Source organism: Coenobita brevimanus, chromosome 57, assembly GCF_032717465.1.
Source record: "Coenobita brevimanus isolate Jiangsu-jjx chromosome 57, ASM3271746v2, whole genome shotgun sequence".
Lineage (NCBI taxonomy): Eukaryota > Metazoa > Arthropoda > Malacostraca > Decapoda > Coenobitidae > Coenobita > Coenobita brevimanus.
The window spans coordinates 57,288,964-57,305,968 of record NC_137010.1 but is presented as its reverse complement, the minus strand read 5'-3'; the positions used below and the strand labels follow the sequence as shown (position 1 = coordinate 57,305,968).

General features: G+C 42.2%; 1 protein-coding gene across 1 annotated transcript in view; it reads left to right on the top strand.

Annotated features, from left to right (window-relative positions):
• The window catches only part of LOC145402352 (crustacean calcium-binding protein 23-like), a 32,007-nt gene extending 18,644 nt beyond the window's left edge, over nucleotides 1–13,363 (top strand). Inside the window, exons 2-5 of the mRNA XM_080274499.1 lie at nucleotides 6,771–6,896; nucleotides 10,016–10,193; nucleotides 11,634–11,843; nucleotides 12,678–13,363. Coding sequence (XP_080130625.1) covers nucleotides 6,772–6,896; nucleotides 10,016–10,193; nucleotides 11,634–11,843; nucleotides 12,678–12,779 — 615 coding nt within the window. The 5' untranslated portion in view covers nucleotide 6,771 and the 3' untranslated portion in view covers nucleotides 12,780–13,363. The remainder of the gene's footprint in view (nucleotides 1–6,770; nucleotides 6,897–10,015; nucleotides 10,194–11,633; nucleotides 11,844–12,677) is intronic.
• The last annotated feature ends 3,642 nt before the right edge of the window (nucleotides 13,364–17,005 follow it).

Sequence of the window (17,005 nt, the reverse complement as noted above, 5' to 3'; positions counted from 1 at the left end):
CTATGATCCCAGACACACACATACACACACACACACACACACACACGCACACACGCACGCACGCACGCACGCACACACACACCTTTCCCCAGGTCAACTTTATATCCAGGTCATTTTATTGGATTGAGGGTGGGTCATGGGAGCCTGAGAGTGTTAATACCGTCACCAATAACCCTCTCATGGCGGGAACAACTCTAGTATTTAGCTGGGTGTGACATAGGAGCTAGAGAGTGGTAATCTTGTCATCAGTAACTCTTTCATGGTAGCGTCAACTCTAGTATTTTAGGAGAGAGAGAGAGAGACCGTTGATAGATAGATAGAATATACAAATAGATAGATATATAAATAGCTGATGGACAGATAGAACAGGAGAGAGAGAGAGAGAGAGAGAGAAAGAGAGAGAGAGAGAGAGGATAATTTGGTGTTGTATTGGGCTGCCAGATACCAGTTCTCATCACTCCCACGGCCTCTCTAGTTTCGTTATTGCGCAGTCTCTTTCTCACGCGCAATGTTCGGTTACCAAATATGCGCAGTAACGAAGGAGTCACTGTACGGGGTGGGATAGTTGTAGTAGTCGGCAATAATAATAGCGATAGTAGTAGTAATAGTAGTAGTAGTAGTAATGATAGTAGCAGTAGTAGTAATAATAATAGTAGTAGTAGTAGTAGTGGTGGTAATAATAATAATAATAATAACAATAGCAGTAGTAATAGTAATAATAATAATAATAGTAGTAGTAGTAGTAATAGTAGTAGTAGTAATAATAATAATAATAATAATAATAATAACAATAGCAGTAGTAATAGTAATAATAATAGTAGTAGTAGTAGTAATAGTAGTAGTAGTAATAATAATAATAATAACTAGTAATAGTAATAATGATAATAATAGTAGTAGTAGTAGTAATAGTAGTAGTAATAATAATAATAATAATAGTAGTAGTAATAGTAGTAGTAGTAATAATAGTAGTAGTAGTAGTGGTAATAATAATAATAATAATAGTAATAATAATAACTACTACAACTACTGCTACTACTACAACTAGAATTACTACTACTATTACTACTACTACTACTACTACTACCACCACTACTACTACTACTACAACAACTACTACTACTACTACAACAACTACTACTACTACCACCACTACTACTACTACTACTACTACAACTACTACTACTGATAATACCACAACAGCACAAACGGTAGGGACAGCAATAACAACGGAAGCAACAGGTAGATCGTAAAAAAATAAACAATTCTACTCAGGGTCCCTCAACTGGCACTTTCAAATATTGCCTTCGTTCCCGCCACTCACTCCGCCTCATTCAGAATGCAATGGCGTTTTCGTGTCTTGGCGGGGAATCAATACTGCTATGTTTGGAACCTACATTTGCGATTATTCTCCCTATTTTTCTTCCTTTTTTATGGTTTATGTGTGTGTGGAGGGGTTGTATTAGATAGGGACAGGATTCCGGCGGCTGGTTTGATGTGCGAGTGAGTGTGTGGCCCATTTACTTCGGTTCTGTTTTTGTGCCGTTGATTCCCTTCTTTCCTGGAGACTGTTGTAAAAGTTGAAGAGGAGGAGGAAGACGAGAAGACAGTGTGAAAGTTGATGATGATGATGAGGAGGAGGAGGAGTATGTGAAAGTTGATGATGATAGCAATAGGATGTGAAAGATGATGATGTGAATATGAAAGATGATGATGATGGTGGTGGCGAAGAAAATGCATAAAGGTGGCCACTATAACTTCTTCAAAATCAAAAGCCCTGAGGAAGCCAAACGTAAACAAACTTCGCAGTGCCTATGTCCATATAAGAGAGCGTTAATGGGATACTATGCAAAATAAATCAAGGAAGAGGGTAGTTTGTCTGTGTAGTTCATGTCCTCCGCTGTATATATTTTCCAGCATTATTTTTAGGTGAGTCAGCCCCTTACAAAACTTATCTATCTATTGCCAGACGCCGTAATCCAGTAGCCACAAACAAATCGCCTCTGTGTCACGCTGTCCCCCGTCATTTCACTGCCCTGCTCCCAGCTTACACCCCCCTGTCATATACCTCTCCACTCCATCCCTCCATCTCATCCTTGGCCTCCCCCTCCTTCTCCCTCCCTCCACCTCACTCACATACATTCTCCTCGTCAGTCTCTCACTCTCCAATCTCTCCACACGGCCAAACCACCTCAGTGTGTTTCTCCTAACGCTCCATCTCATCCTTGGCCCCCCCACTCTCCCCCCTCCACCTCACTCACACACTCTCCTCGTCAGTCTCTCACTCCAATCTCTCCACACGGCCAAACCACCTCAGTGTGTTTCCCCTAACGCTTCCTATCACATCCACAAAACTCATCAAGGCCACAAAATCGGGAAAAGAGGACAGATCTGCCTTTGATATATTAGTACGTATTTGTATAACGGGCCCTCTTCCGTAATGCGTTATTTGGGAAGCGTGACCCCACACCCGATGATTTTGGGGGGATGAGCCCTCTCCCAAAAATAAAAACCATCAGAAAAAAAGGGGGGGGGGAATATTAGAACGAAATTTCCCAGGCGAGGTCGCCTGTTAATCCAAAAGTCTTCCACTAGATACAGTTCTCCATCCCTGATTTTCAAAGGGTCATTCCTCCCCTCCTCCTCTTCTAATTAAAATGTTTCAGAAATAAAGGAGGAAAGATATGGCTTGGATATCTTAGTACATGCCTTTTGCGATATTTGGAGAGCGTGCAACCCCAGTCATTCTTTTTTGGGAGGGCAGTTACCCTCCCCCCAAAATAAAAACGATCAGAAACAGGAGAAAGAGCGCATGGATCTCAAGGAAATTACCATACATATCGCAGGCGTGTGTATGCATTTCCTTAGTTTGTCTGAGTGCACAGGAAGAAACAGCATATGTATACTTTATCCCCAGGCTTCCCCAAGAGACACTAAAAAACAGCCCTCGTTCCCGCCACTCACTCCCCTTCATGCAGAATTCAGTGGAGCTTTCGTGTCTGGCCCTGGGATCAATACTGCCATGTTGTAGCGAGCTTTGGCCATTATTGTATCTTTCTTTTTATGGTTTATGTGTGTGTGGAAGGGTTGTATTAGGTGGGGGCCAGGATTCCAATGGCTGGGGTGGTGTGTGAATGAGTGTGTGGCCCATTTGATTCGGTTCTGCTGTGTATTTATTTCAGGAGCTACTGTACCGCGCCCCTTTCCTTGTCTGGGAAGTTGATGATGATGGTGGTGATGATAATGATGATTGTGATGATGATAATGATAACGGTGATGATGGTAATAATGATGATGATGATGGTGATGATAATGATGATGATGGTGATGATAATAACGATGTGATGATGATGATGATGATGATGGTAATGATGATGATGATGATGAAACGTGGTGACCAATTACCGTAGAGTTATATTTCCCATTCAACAGGTCGGGTGGGTGAGTGGATGGATGGGGTGGGTAGGTTAACGATGTGGGTGGGTGTAGTGGGTGCGGGTGGGGCAGCGTGAGTGGGTGGACTGGGCGGGTGGACGCTTAGTGGAGAGAATAAGTCCATGGGTTACGAACTGGGACTGTTAGTACAAAGAAGACTGTGCCTATGATATCTCTTTTATGAGGATAAGACAAGGATAGCACAAGGAGCAAGAATGGTGAATAAGTCCATGAGGAAGTGGACTCAAGGAACACATAGGTCCAGTCTGTAAAATGACACCCCGGGGGGCGTCTCCTATGGGGCGGGGGTCTCAAGGGGTCCCAGGTAGTGAGGGTATGCAAGGTCCTAGATTTTAACCTGGGCAATGCCGGACACCCCTGCTGGTGATGATGATGATGATGATGATGATGATGATGATGGTGGTGGTGGTGATGATGGTGGTGGTGATGATATGCTGGTGGTGGTGATGATGATGATGGTGGTGGTGGTGGTGATGGTGGTGGTGGTGGTGGTGATGATGATGATGATGATGATGATGATGATGATGGTGGTGGTGGTGGTGGTGGTGATGATGATGGTGATGTGGTGGTGATGATGATAATGATGGTGGTGATTATAATGATGGTGATGATGATGGTGATGATAAATAAAACAAATAAAAAAGTCCGGCTGACGTAACTCTTGGAAATCAATGACTCTGAGAAAGGCTAATATTAACTGATTTCGTATTATATAAGAGAATAATAAGGTGTAACAATGCAGCATAAATCGCTAAGGAAGAGGTGCCACGGAGCCTCATATTCTAGCACGAACATGTCGCGTATACATTATTTTAAAATATTCCATGAGCTGAGAAAATGAAGGAGAGGCGCCTGTGGAAATGAACGCTTTCGGGGATACAAATAATCTTTCCTTTTATCACGGAAATATTTTGATTTTGTTTTTTTTCTTTTTCTTTTTTTACGCCTGTGAGGTAGAGTCAGGATTCCGAGGGCTTGAATGGTGATTGAATGACAGTGTGGCCCGGTTCCGTTTCTGAGGGCAGACTTTGGGTATCGTTTTGTCATTTCTCTCTCTCTCTCCCTGGATCCTACCTAACTCCATCCTTGAGGGGGAAAAGTAGATCAGTGCTTTCCAACTCTTTCGGTTTTGTTTGTAGAGGTAAACAGCCCATGACTGAATGAGCATATATATTTTTTTAAATGCTAGAAAGAAGGAACCAAAGGCCAGGAGCCCGCAAACCGTTCCTTCCAAGAACAAAATAAAAACAATACAAAAGAGAGCCAAATTCAAGATCCGTTCATTTCGAGACGCCTGGACACACTGCGTTTGAAAGACTGGAGATCATAGATGTGAGATTTTAACAAAGGAGGTACACCCACTCACCAAAGTTTCTGTACCCCCGCCCCTCGGTGGAAGGAAGTGGAAGGCAGGGTTAGAGGGAGGGCAGGCGAACGGACAACCGTGAGTGGTAGTTTAGATCTGAGCTACTGTACGAGGCGAATAGTGAGAAACCTAATGGTTAATGTATCAGAGCTTCGTAATACAGGCACGTTTGGGTCTGCAGCTGTTGTATGTAATGCTGGGAATACTGCACATGTATGTTGTTGTTATAATTATTATTATTAATGCATACAACGTATATTCACCGGTAAAGGGTGAACAACAGACCTGGTGGGCCAAGGATGAGGTGAGGGGTAGTGTGGTGTCGGAGTGGGGAAGGAGTAGGGTCCATGGTGGCTGGGAGAGAGGGGGTGAAACTGGGGTAGTGGTGCGGGGTAAGTGATGACTTGTCCACGGTGGGACAGGGACAGTGTGGTTAGCAGATACACAGACATAAGGACAATCATATGTATTATTATACAGATTTGTAGTGGATTAGTAGTAGCAGTAGTAGTATTGTGAGGGAAATTTGACATAATGGGAAAAGGGGGATTAGTAGTGGCAGTGGCAGTAATGGTAGTAAACAGATTCAGCAGTCTTGTGTTAACGTTATTTGTGTGGGAGTGATGTGACGAGTAATGTAATACAGTAGCGGTTATAGGACCGGACGACTAGAAACGCCCTAAGGAATAAGACCCCTCACAGTACGAGGCTGCCGGGAAGGAAGCGTAATAAAAGAGGCAGAGACTGAAGGAAAATAACCCACGTATGAGGTGAAGCAACAGGTAAGGCCTGGATAACGTGGCGTAGCAGCATACCACAGCTGTATCTTCCTTGTCTCATAATAATTTGTGTTGTTTGCAGGTAATTTCATCTCCTTATAGTAAATAATTGGTGAATGCTCTCCACTGCCCTGAACATTGTAGTTTATTCCTCCACATTAAGTAATTGCAACATTTATAACCATCCGCACAGATACTGTGGGAATCATTATTAAATTCACAATCATTCTATATTATAGCTACTGACAATCTAGGAATAACATATTCACAAAAATTATCACTGTAGTGATAATGACCAGTTGCAGTTTATACAGAACTGGTTCGGTGCTTTATTTGTATGATGAGGATCCGAAACAGATGGGTCGTGTCTGGACCAGTTTCACAAGACACCATGATAACAGTAGTCTGTGTTATAATGTAGGCAATGTATGTTACGAATGCATGATGTTTAGCAGGTGAATTGCATGGGAAATGTTTCTAATCCAGTGTTATTAGATTTCTCACTATTCGCCTCGTACAGTAGCTCAGTTCCAAACTACCACTTACGGTTGTCCGTTCGCCTGCCCTCTCTCTAACCCTGACTTCCACTTCCTTCCACCGAGGGGGGATTACAGAAACTTTGGTGCGTGGGTGTACCTAGCTTAAAAGTATACATTGCGTGCAGGTAACACTCAACAAGTACAGTGAAAAAGTTAGTGTTAAGGTTGAAACTATTTTTGCTACCAGTGTGAATAACTCTGGCTGGGTCAAAGGTAGAGTACAATTATGCTATCATTATTCATGCGAGTACGTTGCTGTGGTCTGCTGCTGCGCGTCTGGGAAAATTCAAATTCGCAATGATGGGTAGACAAGGATAGCAAGACCAACCACAGGGCCAGTTTCTAATAATAGGATAGGAACCCATTCACACCTAAATAGCCGCCATGCTTCAAGTATGTTTGTCAAATGAATCGAATTTATTTAGGGATCCATACTGCACCGCTACGGGGAAGGCTGTCTGCGCGGAAGTGAAAGAAAACGGATACCTCAGAAATATTGCCCGCCGAAAATGAATATAAAGTCCCGTTTTCAATTACCGCAAATATATTACCCATAGGCCCCCCCAAGGAGTACATTATGTTGTAGACGATGATAATGGTGAATTATTTTTACTTGTTTATTTATTTTTACAGGATGGGCCAGGAAGATGAACTACGAGCAGCATCCGAGGCGGCAGCTGGTGAGGCCGAAACCCCCATTGAGAAGCTGCGTTACCTCCTGCTGGCGAGGGGATACACCGGCATTATGCAGTTCGGCAGGTGATACATACGCATTGTTCAAATTTATTTATTTAGTTAGTTAGTTAGCCAGTAATTTTTTTTATTTGTTATTTATTTTATTTGAATATTCGTTTATTATTAGTTATTTGAATATTTTATTAGTTCTTACTCATTTAAGATATTTGAAAAGCAAGGATATACCGGCACTTTACAATTCGGCTAGTGATTCATTAACATTTTATTTATATATTTATTTATTTATATTATCTTCGCTGTATTTTATTTATTTCGAGCCTTTCCATGCTCATGTAAGATCACTGAGAAGCCGCTGTGCCTCTTGCTGTCGAAAGGATATATCGGCATTTTACAGTTCGGCAGGTGATATTATTTTTACATTCCTCTCAAGTTTGTAAGCGTGTTGAAGCCTCAATTTGTCTTTTTCTCAGGCATTTTCTTGGCAGTTTATTTTTTTATTTTTTCCTTGTCGTTTAGGTTGAGTTTTGTGGATTTCAAAGCTTTTCCAGCATGATATGCCCAGTTTTATTTTATGTTTTTATTTTTCGTCTCATATTTTGAAGCTTATTTTTTTTTTCTTATGTGTTCTTTCTTGCCTTGTTTAGTTCATTTATATTTATTCATAGGTCCTTCGTACAGTTCAAGCATCCTCCTCCTCCTTCTTTTCGCGCCCTTTTCCTCTTTCGGGTCCATGTTCTCGATTCCAAACCCTTATCTTTCCTCTTGAAGTCATGTTTTTCCAAAGATAACTCTCCTTGTCAGTTAATTTTATTTAATATGTATTTCAAGCTGTTTTTAAAATACCTGGTTAATCTGTTTATGTTCAGTCTTTTTCTCTACGCCGCGTTTTGCTCGTTTCAAATCTGTTTCTTGCCTGTTTATGCCTGTGTGCCTAAATTGTATCCCTACTTGTCAGGTTAACTCTTTTCTTTCATTTTAAATCAAGTTTGTGTAATCCGGGCTTTTTTCTTGTGTTCAAACCCCATTCCCTGCGGGTTTGAATTTGTTATATGTATTTCAAACCTTTTCCTCCCAATTTAAAGCCAGATTTTGTGTATTCAAACCCTTCTTTTCAGTTTTAAACGAATTTTTTGTGCTGTAAGTCTTCCCTTCTCAATCTAAGCCTATTTTTGTGTGCATTTAGGCTTTTCTTCCCTATTTTAAACGAATTATGTGTATTTTACGCCTTCATTTTCAGGTGTAACCCAATTTTGTTAATATCATGTCTTATTACCCCTTCAAGCGTATATTAGCCCGCGCTTTCTCTTGTCGCGTGCGGGTAAGCTTTCAGATCGATCCGGCCCCAAGGTCAGTTCGTCCCCAGTAGTTTCGTCCCCACTAACGTCACTAAATCTAACCAAATCTAACCACATCTAACCAAGCCTAACTTAGATCTAACTAAACCTAACCCAATCTACCTTAACCTTTACCTAATTTAACCTAACTTAACCTATTCTTACCTAACTGGAACGACTCGAGGGCGGATGGGCTTGGGGGCCGAAACAACGTATTACCTAAGGATAATCCGGCACTTTGTAGTTCGGCAAATGATAATCTCGAACTTTTACTTATGTTTTTTCCTTCCAACTATATTTTCAGTACCATAAACATTTTCTTCCATGGCCAGGCTTTCTTTTTGTGTATATAATATTTTAGACTTGGCTGTTAGACCAGTTTTACTCGCATATACCTCTGTCCCAGAAATATTCCAGCATTTTAAAATTCGGCACTGGACCTTCATATCCTCTTCAGTGTCAATGATGCAAACTTTGCAGACATTAGAAGGACGTCAGTAACATTCAAGAAAATATTAGTTAGCCATATGAAAATTAAATTGCTTGGGAATCAGTGCAACGAAACCTTCTGTGCCATGTAGAATACTATCTATCTATCTATCTGTCTGTAGCCCGACGCCCTAATCCCGCATAGGGTGGCTGCAGACAAATCGCCTCCAAGTCGCTCTGTCACCCACCATTTGACTGCCCTCCCCCCAACTCACTCCCCCCTCCCTCATATACCTCTCAACTCCATCCCTCCACCTCATCCTCGGTCTCCCCCTCCCTCTCCCTCCCTCCACCTCACCTACACACACCCTCTTAGTCTTTCATTCTCCATGCTCTCCACATGTCCAAACCACCTCAGTGTATTTCTCCTAATCTTCTCAACCACATCCACATCTACCCCACAACGTTCCTTCACTTCTTCATTCGTCAGCCTGTCCCTCCATGTTACTCCACATGCTCCTCTCAAGTAACTCATTTCCACTGCTCTCACTCTTGACTTGTTCCCCTCTTGCAGGGTTCACGCCTCGCTTCCATACGTCAGGGTAGGGATCACAATACTATCATACAGTGACTTCTTAACTTCCATACTCACCTCCCTATTTCTCATCACTGCTTTCAGTGAACCAACAACCTTCCTTCCCTGCTGTACCCTTTCACGCACTTCATCCCCCAAAGTTCCATCCTTACTCATCACACTACCCAAGTACTTCAATGCACTCACATTCTCCATATCCATGTAGAATTCGGTGCTTATTTTTTTGCATTTTAAAACCCCGATTTATGTAACTGAAGCCTTTTCATGTCAGCTTAAACCTGAAAATCCCCCTTTCCTGTATTTTAACCAATTTCTATCTATCTGTCTAATTATCTTGCCAGACGCCTTGATCCTGTGAGGGATGGCCACAAACAAATCACCTCCATGTCACCCTCAGCCATTTCACCGCCAAACAATTTCTCCCACAAAATACGTGTGCCCGTAAGGGGTGGCCGCAAACAAATCGCCTCCATGTCGCCCTGTCCCCCGTCATTTCACTGCCAACCAAGTTCTCTCTCACCAAATACGTGTGCCAAGCCTTTCCCTATCTTTTCAACATTACGCTTCCTTCGTAGATTGTTCCGGATCGCTTCCATGTCGCCCTGTCCCCCGCCAATTCACTGCCATCCAATTTCTTCCCCGCAAAATACGTGAGTTGGGGGGAGGGTACGCAAATGGTGGGTGACAGAGCGACTTGGAGGCGTTTTGTCTGCCGCCACCCTTTGCGGGATTGGGGCGTCGGGCTATAGATAGATAGATAGATAGATACAAAATACGTGTGCCAAGCCTTTACATATCTTTTTAACACTACGCCTCCCTCGTAGGCTGTTCCGGATTGCCGATGACGACGATAGCTTCACTCTGAGCATGGATGAGCTGAGAGAGGCACTGCAGAACTTCGGATTGGACTTCAATGAGGAGGAGGCCAATGACGTGTTTAACAGTTTGGACCAGGACCATACTGGATCAATTAATTACAATGAATTCCTGGCCCAGCTGAGGGTAAGAGAGAGAGAGAGGTAAAGTAGGATTAACAATAAAGTGGATTGAAGACATTTTGGAAGAAGTGTTAGCAGTGAGAGAGAGACGGAGGGGGGGGGGGAGTTAGTGGATGTGTTTGTATATCATGACCACAGCGACATGGGTACTATAAATTGTAATGAGTTTTCGGCACAGCTGAGAGAGAGAGAAAAGGCAGAGGCTGAAGAGACAGAGACGAACACACAAGCACAGAAATTCATACGGCGAGACGGTAGATAAACACAAAGATGCCAAGAAATACAGGAGAGACAGACGAAGACAGAGACAGGCACAGATGGAAACAGCCAGGCACACAGACGGAGAAGAGACAGGCACACAGATGGATACGGAGATAGACACAGATGGAAACAGCCACACACAGATGGAGACAGAGGCAGACACACAGATGGATACAGAGATAGACACAGATGGAAACAGCCACACACAGATGGAGACAGAGACAGACATAGAGATGAGACACACAGAGGGGGGAAGAGAGGGAGGATGAGACGGCAGGTGTGTTTACAAGTCGACGATCTGAGGGAGAATGAATGTAGTACCAGATTTACGTGAGAAAAGAAGAGATAATACTATAGAGATAATATTAAAGATAGAGGATGCCTTAGTCTGCTTATATAATAGATTCTAACCAATTTAATACAACACACAACCTTCCATGTCAGTTATAATAAGAAATCATAACTTTAAGCTCGTATTTTTCAACTTAACATCAATTCCAAGTTGAATTAGAAGTGTTTGGTAATTACTGCAACACACAGCTTTACCTAACAATTTATTTTTATTAGAAATTATACTTTTTGCTTGTATTTTTCACCTGAACGTTAATTTCAGTTTGGTTTTGAATTGTTTGGTAGTTTGAATAAAGACCGTTGTATTTAAAAAGGTGATCTGATACACTTAACATTCAGAGAGTTTATATATGTGGCCAGACCTCTCTCTCTCTCTCTCTCTCTCTCTCACACACACACAGATACACAAACTAACACCCTCTCTCTCTCTCTCTCTCTCTCTCTCTCTCTCTCTCTCTCTCTCTCTCTCTCTCTCTCTCTCTCTCACACACAAACTAACCCTCTCTCTCTCTCTCTCTCTCTCTCTCTCTCTCTCTCTCTCTCTCTCTCTCTCTCTCTCTCTCTCACACACACACACACACACACACACACACATACACAAACTAACACCCTCTCTCTCTCTCTCTCTCTCTCTCTCTCTCACACACACACACATACACACACAAACTAACCCTCTCTCTCTCTCTCTCTCTCTCTCTCTCTCTCTCTCTCTCTCTCTCTCTCTCACACACACACACACAAACTAACCCTCTCTCTCTCTCTCTCTCTCTCTCTCTCTCACACACACACACACACACACACACACACTAACCCCATCTCCCCACCACAACAGCCTGAAATGAATGATGAGAGAATGGCGGTAGTCGAGGAGGCCTTTCACAAACTGGACGAATCAGGCGACGGAGTGGTGACCCTTGAGGACGTGAAGGGCGTGTACGATGCGTCAGGGCACCCGAAGGTACTGGACGGGGAGATGACGGAGGAGGACGTGCTGACAAAGTTCCTGGGCCGATTTGAAGGAACGACTAAAGTGGACGGGAAGGTGAGAGGGGCGGATGGTGCGTGGGTAAGGGTGGGCGGTGGGGTGTATGGTGTGTGTGTTTTATGCGAGGAAGAAGGAACCAAAGGCTGTGTGTGTGAGTTTTATGTGAGGAAGAAGGAACCAAAGGCTGTGTGTGTTTTATGCGAGGAAGAAGGAACCAAAGGCTGTGTGTGTTTTATGCGAGGAAGAAGGAACCAAAGGCTGTGTGTGTGTGTTTTATGCGAGGAAGAAGGAACCAAAGGCTGTGTGTGTGTGTGCGTGTGACGGGAAGGTGAGAGGGGTAGAGGGAGCGTGGGAAAGGGTGTGTGCTAAGGTGTCTGGTGTGTGTGTGTGTGTGTGTGTGTGTGTATGTGTGAGAGAGAGAGAGAGAGAGAGAGAGAACAAGATAAACAGCTTTGATCCAATTTGTACCAAACTTAGTGGAAATGTTGAGGGTCAGCCAAGGGGTTTACCGGTTGGCATTAAGAACAATGGGTCAAAGGTCACGATCCCTGGAACAGGTGAAAGGTTTACCTCACAAGATCAACCTATGCAGCTTTTGACGAATTTAAGCCGAACCTGGTGGAAGGGTTGAAGGTCAGGCAAGAACGAATGGATCCAGAGGTCGGAACATTCAGCCACTGGCCCGTGTGTCTGTCTGGGAACTAAATATTTAAAACACTTCCTACACTGAGTCTAATATCGTATGCACTTGATCTGTCTATCTATTGCCAGACGCCATAATCCCGTAAGGGGTGGCCATTTGACTATGAGTTATTTGTTTTACAGGGAGGGGCACTAACCCTCCACCAACCCACTTGCTGACAAAAAAATAACTGCATTCTCTCCCACCAGGTGTCCAAAGATGAATTTATCGAGTACTATTCTGGCATCAGCAAGTCCATAGACAACGATGAATACTTCGTGGACCTCCTCAAGAAAAGCTGGCGGCTGTAGAGAGACTTATAGCCCCTCTCTGGCAGCTGTAGTGTTCTCCTGGCTTATATTTACTATGCTTTCAAAGTATTCTCCACGTCTCATGGCTTAGGAAATAACTAGGCACCTTAGACATAGCGTGAAGAGGGCTGGCATTCTGGAACATATTCACCGTCAATTCCCTGTCAGAACTGTGATTTAAATTTCCAGGAAGATTTAGAAACATGCAGAGATTCGCCATTCCCTCTCCCCTTCCTTCCTGCAAAATAAAATGACTTAGGATCATTTTTCACGTAACCAATATTTGTATTTACAGGAGCCGCATACTTGAGAAGATTCGGCACTCTCCTTCCTGCAGAAAAATATGTAAATTACGACGGGGTATAGATCGTAAAAATGTTCAAGAATTTACGGTCGATTCCCTGCTGTAAATTACAATTGTTTTTACAGGACGAAGTATGTATGGGAAAATTCAGCACTCTAATTCCTTCTCCTGCCCGCTCAGACTTACGTAAATGTACGATAATTTTCCTCCCGTAACCTAGAATTGGTTTTTATAGGAGGAACAAGAAGCATGGGAATACTCTATAGTCGTCTTTCCTTGGAAATAAAGGCAGTTACAACAGGGAATTGATTGTAAAGTATATCTGTGTATCTCAGCCTAGGCCTAAGGGGTCTTCTTATTCCAGTGTCGTCGTAATTATGCATTTCCTTTACACTTTTTACTTTAACTTGGCCGGAAATTACCATCTCTCCATCTCCATGCTGAGTTCCATCAGCAGTTTAAACTAGAGTATGATGCTAGTCACGAAGAAGTGCAGTTGTACAGCTGTAGAAACCGCTAGAATATGATGCTATGCCCGCCGTCACTTGTTTAAGCTCCGCCCCTCCATACACAGCCTGTAGTGGGCGGGGCGGGGCGGGGCTGAAGAGACAAATTTCAGGACGGCGGGTGTAGAATATAATACTAGTCACGAAGAACGTCCTTTGAGTGTGCATGTGTGGTACTGTTTTTATTCTGCCTTTGAGCTGTGTGAAATAAACTGCAAAAGGACGAAGATATGAGCCAAGTTGAGGTAAAAGAACTTAGTCACAACAGCACACACCTCAGCACATGCCGCGTAAGGTTGCATTCGTAGTAGATTTGGAGATTTTGTAACACCTCTTCCTTAGCGATTTATTCTACTCAGTACATCATTATTTTCTCTCTCTCTCTCTCTCTCTCTCTCTCTCTCTCTCTCTCTCTCTCTCTCTCTCTCTCTCTCTCTCCATAATATCTACATTAAAGCCTATGCAAAAGACTAAGGTTTAAGAGGCAAAATAAATCGCCAAGGAAGTGGTGTTACGAATATGCCAACTACAACAGAGACAATCATTTAGCAGTGTTTAGAGTTTCACTTACACAGCATAGGTTTATATACGCCGTCCATTTTAACTTGGCTCAAAATTGTCCTGTCTCTCTCCATAATGCTCAGTTGTAGAGTGGGATTAACACTCAAATATAATGCTAGTCACGAAGATGTGCTATTAAAAAGATGCAGAAGAGCAGAATTGACTTTTTCTGCCATGAATTTTAGGTTCAAATTACGAAAAAAAATCCGCCAGGTAAAGATGGACGAATTATAGTCACGAAGAAGTGTTATGGGAAAGGGTGAAGAGCCGTTGTGTATTGTTAAATGAGGTGCACAATGACGAAAATTTGCGCCAAGTTGAGGTGAATGAAATGTAGCAATATGGAACGAAATATCACAGCGCACAAAGTATACTATTCCTGTATGGGGTTGGATCCGATTTCTGAGCGGCTTTGAATATTTCGTAACACCTCTTCCTTACCGGTTGATTTTGCACGTTACACTTCAGTATCCCATAGTTATTGATTCAAACTAAAGCTATTAAAAACTAATATAGAGGAGGATGTCAGGATGTAATATGCTAAATAAGTCGCCGAGGAAAAAGTGCTACGAAGCCTCCAGTGCCATGTAGAATTCGATTGTTTGGCTAATTAAATGTTTGAAGTAACTATTGTAGTGGCATGAGAGACTTCGTAACACCTCTTCTTTAGCGATTTATTTTACATATTAGGATACAACTTGATATTCTCTTGCGTTAATTCATATAGTTTAATATTGGCAATCAGTATCAGTAATATACAAGGCATACTGAGGTTTAATGTGCAGAATAAATCGCCAAGGAGAAAGTGTGACGAATTCTCCAAAGTTATTCAATGTACGAATCCTATTATCGTCAATGACTGTTCTCGTTCACATCGGAGACCGTAAAAATAATTCATATTATTATTATTAATATTATCATTGCAGATTACACCTTGTTTCTCCTGGTATTTCTTTACGTAAACTGTATTACTGTTAAAATATATTGATAAAACAGAAGAGGCGTAACATGCAAAGAGAGAGAGAGAGAGAAGGCCTTGGCGGATCCAGAGGGGGTGTTTAGGGAGTCCGCCCCCCTCCCCCCAGTTCCACATATCCCAGCAACATAGAATTATTAAAGAAAACACAGCATCACATATTTGATTTGATTTGATTTTCTTTTTATCGTTCCTTCCTTGTCTCTCTTCGCCCACCAGCACAGTTAGGGACGTGGATGTAATTTTGATTGTTGGAGAAGATTGTACCTTGGAATAATTTATTGCTTTGGTGACTTTCGCACAGTCGATAGGCATTATACTTTGGAGGTTTCTTAACACTTTTTCCATAGCGACTTATTCTGTTCACACTTCAGTATCGTCCAACAAAATATATCTAAAATGGCACAAGAAATCGTCAAGGTGTACCAGGCATAATAAATCGCAAAGGAAAATGTGTTACGGTCTTCATTGCTATTTAGAATATCCCGAAGCATTATTTTTACGAAGTCTCCCATGTCTACGAGAATGCTAGCGTCCGTTTGTTTTCACCCAACGGAACTGAACCAATTTGAATACTGTTCTGCGTGAGTCAGTCAGCTTTAGTTGTACAGTAAGAATGGATCTCCTTGGTTACTAGTCAAATTTATCCCGCAGTGACTACACCTGGTTATTAATTGAGCTAAAAAGGTGGTTAGGAAGGAATGGAGGAAAACAAACAGCCACTACGATTACCGTTAGGACCAAACTGCCTGGATTTTAAACACTGGTGCCTTGTGCCTCAATATAGAGTCATTTTCACACTATATAGCATGGTATTGACACTCTCAGGCTCCTATGGCTCACTCTTCGCTGGAATACACTGCAAAAAAAACACCATGGGAGCGTTAAAGAGTATACTGCACGGAAAATTCAATCTTACATGTATTATTATTGATACCGCACATCCGTTACAGTTGTGGAGATTCTTGTTACATCAATAAATTTTAAAGTATTAGTGTAGAACTTCTCAAGACATCAATAAATTTTTAAAAGTATTTCATTCGTGCAAAATAATCAATAGTTACTTGAAAATTAAAGATTGGATGCTTGAAAACTTTGAATTAACGGCCGCATTTTAAGTGGACTCCGACTCCGTAACATCTCTTTCACAGCGAATCATTCTGGACTTTGAACCCCACTATCCTCTTGAATATTTCTGATGCAAATTATGTCGGTGATAAAAATATTTGAAAATAAGTAATATAAAATTGAAATTGGCGTAATAAATCGCCGAGAAAAAGATGCCACGGAGCCTGCGATATATTATAATTCGTCCCTGGCTCTGAATTCTGTTTTCGAAAAATAAATTTGACTCCCAATTCGAATTTACTGGTTTCATTACCCCTTTTCACCCAGAGGATATGTTTTTTATTGTATTTTTTATATCGTGACTATACTATACTCCTTTCACTCTAACTTGGCCTAAAATTGCCATCTCCATCCTGAATCCTGAGTTCATAAAAAATGATTATCAAATATATGGTGCTAGTCACGAAGAATGTCACAGAGAGGATGTGAAGAGGAAGTATTGTTGCACCCGTGTTTGAGATGCGAGAGCCAGTGCTGTGTTTTGCTCGATGTGTGTGTGTGTGAGAGAGTATTTATCCGATTTTAACCATACTTGGTGGAAGGGTTGCCGGTCAGCCAAGTGCCAGATCCGTTGTTTTGCGAATGTCAGAAGTGAAGGTCATGGCATGGTAAGAGGTCAAAGTTAAATGTTCAGCCTTCTCTCTCTCTCTCTCTCTCTCTCTCTCTCTCTCTCTCTCTCTCCTTCCTTTCGCTGTTAAGAGGTACCAATAGACTAACGGTAGAAAACTGCACTAATCACGAAGAAGAGCTA